Source organism: Arachis ipaensis, chromosome B08, assembly GCF_000816755.2.
Source record: "Arachis ipaensis cultivar K30076 chromosome B08, Araip1.1, whole genome shotgun sequence".
In the NCBI taxonomy this organism is placed as follows: domain Eukaryota; kingdom Viridiplantae; phylum Streptophyta; class Magnoliopsida; order Fabales; family Fabaceae; genus Arachis; species Arachis ipaensis.
The window spans coordinates 125,076,247-125,083,157 of NC_029792.2; the positions used below are offsets into that span (position 1 = coordinate 125,076,247).

Consider the following 6,911-nt stretch of genomic DNA (forward strand, 5'->3'; position numbering starts at 1 on the left):
TATTTACTAAAGATAGAGAAACTCGAACCCGCCATCTCTTAGGTGAGTATGAGAAGACTATACTATTTGAACTATAACTTATCGGCAATCAAGACATATACATAAAACTTAAGAAAAGGAACTAATTTATCCTAAATTTTACAAAGGTAGTACACATTATTCTTTCTGTAAAAGAGAAATACATAGAAAAGACACCACGAATCCACGATGAGCATGAAAGCATGGACCATCGAGTATATTGTGGCAGATTCTCGTTGGAATTTAATTTTTGGGTCATCAATGTAAACTGTAAAGTAAAGGGAATGGAAAATAATGGTGGGGTCATGGATGAAGAAAGCTATGAATGAATTTTCGGGAAACATGTTGAAGTACTGCTTCTTAGAATTGTGCCTCAACCCCACAAAAATGTGACAAGTAATATTCAAATTTATAAAACTTACTCTCTATGCAGAAATTCGTCTTGGTTCCTTCACTAGTGGGGGGCGTGAATATATTAATCCAATAGTGTTAGGCAACTGGCAACAACGCCGATCACAACAATGCATTTAAAAATAGTTAGTTACTCAGACCATAATAAAAGTGTTTCAATAAAGATATAGAGGAATCCAATGTAGTTTGTGGTTGAAAAATAGTTAGTTACTCAGACATTAATAAAAGTGTTTCAATAAAATAAGATATATTCTTCCACTAATAAATGAATGTAAAACTTTCATAAAATAAGTTTTACATCTTTCGTTATAAGCTGATGTAAAATCTTGTTTGGAACAAAACCTTTTCATAGAATGCCATGTCAACTTTATATAGTGAAAGAAAAAAATTATTAATTACTACTTAAAAGTGAATCAGTGAATTATATTATAATATAAGAAGAGTTTTAAGTGTACCGGAAATACCGGTATTCTAGTTGTTTTAACCGTTGATCTGAATTATAAAAAATATATATAATATATATTAATTAAAATTAACAGTTAAAACAACTAAAACACCGATATTTCCGGTACACTTAAAATTTTTTCTATAATATATTCTATAAGTGATTAGATTATAATTCTATCTATAAGTGATTAGATTATAATTCTATTTAGGTTATGGGTGGACTAAATAATTTTAATTGGTTTCATCCAATGAGAGTCTTGTGCAGGTGACCAAAGAGATATCTAATTGGGAATTTGAAGTCAGTAGAAAACAGAGAGGGGGACAAATCCACAACTTTGTTTACTACAACTAGAACTATGTAGCTGTCAGTCGTTTTCTCAAATGGTTGATGGGTAAACCTTCAAATCAGCATTTGGCAGTACACCTATGCCTTAGCTGCCAATTTAAAAGATTGGTATGACTGTTTTATCAATTATCGAAAGTATTTTGTGACGTATTCCAGCGTCTTCTATAAAAACAAACTCACCATGTTGACTCTCAAATGATAATTGCCGGTAATGCTAACACTAATTAAAAGTTTGATTTATAATTGACCCCAAATATTTTCGTTAATCACGATAAACCTAGCTCGTAAATCCATATTTATACCTTCAAGGCTTTCAAAGCTATTTCTCTCGAGCACATAGTTTTTTCGGAGGTAAAATATTATTCTACATAATACGTATATATCAAAATCAGTCACTGAAATTAAATATCAATATAAAATACACATTAAATATAAATACATATTATAAATAAATTAAACTACACATGTATTTATACATAAATATAATAATTAATTTTAGTACATGAATAACATTTTTGAATATTAATAGAACACATGTAACCCTTACTTATTATTGAATCATGAATTAGATAACATAAGAAGTCTGACTAGTCTCCAGAAAATAAAGGTTGGACTATACCCAATATGTTGAATCATCGTGAATACAGAAATGCCACCACATCCTACACGGATTACAGGCTAGCAGAAAAATTTCATTTGTCTCCAAAGTCCAAAAAAGCAAAAATAAAATCTATATTTTACATTAGGTCCAACATGCAATGATAGTCCAATAGAGTTCACCCTCTCCTTTACTAGATCTACACCAGCGCAGAAAATTAGATTATCTTAATTTATCATGCAATAATTGCACTTTGGTTACCTGATTTTACTCCCCCACTGAGAATTTTTACCAAAAATATCCATAACAGTAGTTTCGAAATTCAGATCCAATAGGTGTTAGCAATAAGAACTGAAGGGTATGGTACAACCGTATATATAGATGTTAAACACCAAAAGACACAAGTAACTTGAATGCCAAGAGAGAGAGAGAGAGAGAGAGAGAGAGAGAGAGAGATGTAACTAGACATCTAATTATAGTCCGTAGAAAGATTAATGATGATTTAGTCATATTAGGTAACCAAAAGTAACGGGAAAGCAAAAAATGACCAAATTGGATACTTACCTCTTAACCCAAACAACATGTGGCTGATATTACAAGCAACCATATCCTGAATACTCTACACAAGTATTAGTACAGTTAAAGAACAAGTGGCCATGGCTGTTCCAACAAGATTGAAGTATCATTTGACAAAAAGCCAATCAAGATCATCAATCAGAACAAGGGTTTAATTAAATTTACAGTAGTTAAAAGCGTTTGTCTCTGATCAGCAAGAATCACTTGGAAGTACAAAAATGGAGGAAGAAACTGCTAATATTACAAAGAAGACACAGAGATATCATAACTGAGTCTCATAAACACATCTCTCCCACCAACAAAATCCCCTAACAAGAAATTTTGTATATTCAATTTCAACTCAGTCTCTCCCTCAACATCCCCAGTTCCCCACCATACTAAAAGAGCTTATATATCTGTCATAATACAAAAAATAAACGAAGCAACCTATAGATATGCAATGAAAAGAACAAAAGAGGGTATTGATCAGTAAGGAGTGTGATAATACCCAGCGGGAGGTCCCATTCCATTGACTGGGGGCATTCCATAAGGCATTGCTGCAGGCATTGGAGTTCCGGGATAGTAACCATTGCCGTTTAGTCTGGCCAAGCTAGATTGACCTTGCATTCCATCCCTTGCATACTGCTGCCACACAACCTGTTCCTGCACAAGTAAATGCTGCTTCTTCTCCATATCCGCCATTTGCACATAAGAAGGTGGCGGAATAGTCAATGATGCCGCGAAGGGATCCTGATTCACCGGCTGCACTGACCCATCTGGGGCAGGGAGAGCCAAAACAGGTGTGGTGGTTTTTCCGGGTCCCGGCAATGCCACACTGCTTGCACTTCCTCCACTCAATTGTGATGTGCTCACATGCTGCCTCACCATTCCTTGATCATACATACCATTCAACAATAAGGGATCAAGACCACCACCCAAATTCTGCTTCTGCCTTGATAAATTACTAGCAGTTTCTACCAGCGCCAATTCCCAATCGGCCTTCCCGGCCTCAGCTGCTGGAGTCTGCCAAGCCGAAGTAACTTCGGGCTGTCCATTTGATGGGAAGGCTTGCCAAGAACCATTAGCATTGCTACCAGGAGCACCGGCAAAGAGTGCCAAAGCCAATCTGTTACCTTGATCATCAGCACTGACTGCATCATCTCTCAGATTCACCAAGTCCTCTGTAACCGGTGGTGGCTGTGGCTTAGGCTCTGGCTCAGGCTGCGGAGGCGGGGTGTAATCCTCCGGTGGAGGCAGTGCCTTGATCTCATTCATATCCGGCTCCGGTTCCTCCTCTTTTGCAGGTGGTGGGGGCAATTCCTCTTTCCTCTCAGGACTCTTAGGCCTCTTGGCCCTATCCCTAACAAACTCCTCCAGGGTCTCCAACAGCTTGCTAGTAATCCTCTGAACCTCGGGGTACTCAGAAGATCTCGCCACACCTGTATCCTTACACCAGTTGAAGAACGCAATAAGCTCGTCGATCTGCTTCGCCGCGCTGGCATAAGCATCAAAGGCCTTAACACAATCAGGGTATTCCATATCAAAGAACTTATCAAGAAGCACAGCAAGAACCTCACAGATATCAGCATAGAGCTGAAAACTCTCCTTCACAACAGGGTACAACGCAATCAAGATCATCCTGCTGTTCTTGGCCAAACCGGTAGGCCTACAAGCCAAGAACCGATCCAGCAACCTCTGCAAATGTCCCATCTTACCGAAAATCCTCTCCGGCTTCATGTCCCTCAACGGAGTCACAGCAACAATACTCTTATCAACCCTTCCAACATTTTCCCTCTCAGTCACATCACCAAACGACCTCGTCCTCCTCATCCCTCCGTTCCCATAACCATACCCTTCTCCCTTCAATTCACCTCCGCCGTACTCATACTCGTAAGGCCGCGGCGGAGGGGACCGGAAATTGTCCCTACCCCCAAACCTATCATCAAAACCGCCACCACTGCCGCTTCCGCCAGCGCCAGCGCTTCCAGCTCCACCAGCAGCGCCACTGCTCTTCCTATCAAAAAGCATCAACTCAAGACGTTGATCAAGATACATAGCATAAGTTCTTACAAAAGCAGAGTGATCCCATGAGCTAGAGTGAGCCTCGTCCCTGAAATCAGACATGTTGAGGAGCCTGGTTCCTCTCCTAGTCGCGTAGAGTATCTCTTCTTGGAACATCGGTGGACCCTCGTTCATGAGTCGGTGAACCAGCATGAGAGCTTTCAGAGCAACGATCCAGTCGCGCGTCTTCCCCAATCGCTTTGACACGGCGGTGACACACGCGTGGACGTATCCGCGGGAGTAAGACATGAGGTTCAAGATCTCGCGTATGTACTTCTCGCCGGCGGGATCGTCGTCGTGGCTCGTCGCTTTCACGATCGCAACCTCCAAGTCCGGCGCCATGTTGCTCGCAACCTTCGCAATCCCTATGCTCGTTTGGTCCTTCACCGCACCAATTGCCTTCCGAATCGTGCTCGGAGCCATCGCTTTTCTCGTTCGGATCTGCTTTGACTCAGTGAGTCAGTCACCGACTCGGAGCTGCTGCCACCTGGCGGGATGCGAAAGCTTTGTAACGGATCGCCTTTCCGGATTGGATTTTGAATTAACAGATTTTTCTAACCGTAATAGCCGTTGGAGCTCGATTCCAGGGTTTTACCTCGTTCTCCTAGATCCACGTTTTAGGACCCGAGAAACTCGGGTTCGGTCGATCTGGTTAAGTTATTGCGGCGGTGAACGGCGGTCAACGTGTCAAAAAAGGCGCGAAAGCTGTAATATCTGTGGCTTAGTTCAGATCTACGGCGGAGAGAGAGAAAGAGAGAATGTGTGTAAGAAAGAGAGGTGGAAGGTGGAGCTACCGTGACTGTGTTTGAAGAACAAAGAAGGGAGCGCGATAAGGTGCGGTGCGGGGTTAGTTTATTACAATACGGTCGCGTACGGTTTACGGTGATGTGGACTCTGTTTCTCTTCCGTGATTGTGATTTTCCTTTCTCAGTCGCGTTCATTTGGGATGGTGCCACGTGGAGAAAGATGGATCGGTGATTAATATGGGTCCCAATGGAGAAATGAATCGTATGGTGAGGATTTGAAATCCAGTGTGTAAAATGTATGGCGTCGGTGGGTGGTTTAGTGCCAAATGCTTTGTATTTTTGGAAAGCAACGAATGTGAGGGTGATTTGTCCTTTCCCTCCATATTTATTCTTTTTTATTATCACTTTCTTTCTTTTTTTACTTGATATTATTGGCTCTAAAAAATTATTATAAGCTGGACTGACTGTAATCGTTCCATATTAAATTGTGAATTACTTTGACATTTTTTAAAAGAAAAATATACAGTTGTTCCATATTTAATTAATCTTGCTGCACATGGATTTGGTATACCTATATATGCATCACAAAAGGATTTTATACTGATAGGTAATAATGTGTTATACCTAATGCATACTTAAATATTGTTTTAACATTTACTATTACGGCGCGATCTAAGGGTCTTCAAGTGCTTTGCTAGGGCAAATTAGTGTTTGTTGAGCTACATACAAATTGAATCTAAATTCTGATCAAAACTTATATGTAATATTTAGTATGGATTAAGATAAGAAGTTGCTGAAAGGATGAAACAACTAAAACAGATCAAACAGTACAAACAGTGATGAAGAAGCAGAGGAGATAGTGATTTTAGAGGAGGAAGACATTAAAAAAGGTGTAAAGACATGTTCAATCCTTCTCTTTAAGGATTTTGACTCATGTCTTAAATGCTATTTGGGTAGTAATTATTTGCATTCAATCAAAAAATTTTATGGATATGATCTGATTTGCAGATCCATTAGATCAGATCGAATCGCCTTTGGTTCAAAAATAAATAAGATCATATCGTAGATTTTAACTGTATATTCGTAAATCTACAAAAATAAAAAAATATGTATATATATATACTCTTTTTAATCCTAAAAAATTTTAGAATATTAAAATTTGTATTATTTATATTTAAATTATAAAGTTGGTAGTTATAAAATAATAAGAATTTTATATGATTTGATTTTAGATAATTTATATTTATATCATTTAATACCTTAAGTTAAAGATAAAAAAAATTAATTATATTACCATATATTTTTATACAACAAATAATCTCTCTTATATATTTAAAATACAAAATTAATTTTTTTAAAAATTAATACATTTAAATTTAAAATAAAACACAACCTAAACAAAAATAATGAACCTAGCTAAATCTTAAATATTAAATTTTAAATTATTCAAAATCTAAATCATAAATCTAAAATCATAAATTTTAAATAAAAAATCCTAATATTTACCTTCTAATCTTAAATTCTAAATCATAACTCTAAATTTCGAATTCAAAACCCAACACTAAAATTTGAATTCTAAACTCATATCATTTAAGAGATTTAATGAATGAGAAATTTTTAAAATAAGATAAAATTTAAATTGGATGTTGGTTCTCTAAAAAAAAAAGTGAATATATAAAAAATAGCGAATGCTAATGCGTTTTAAAGGAAGTAAAAAGTACAATGCTCG

The 6,911-nt window shown here is 37.4% G+C and overlaps 1 protein-coding gene across 1 annotated transcript; it reads right to left on the reverse strand.

The window, feature by feature from the left end:
* LOC107613043 (putative clathrin assembly protein At2g25430) lies at positions 2,798–4,900 on the reverse strand. The gene has a single exon (XM_016314878.2). The coding sequence runs from the start codon at positions 4,857–4,859 to the stop codon at positions 2,862–2,864; it is 1,998 nt and encodes a 665-aa protein (XP_016170364.1). The 5' UTR covers positions 4,860–4,900; the 3' UTR covers positions 2,798–2,861.

What these genes read in the sequence shown, in the direction of transcription:
- LOC107613043 (XM_016314878.2), bottom strand. Translation starts at nt 4,859, where the DNA reads ATGGCTCCGAGCACGATTCGGAAGGCAATTGGTGCGGTGAAGGACCAA.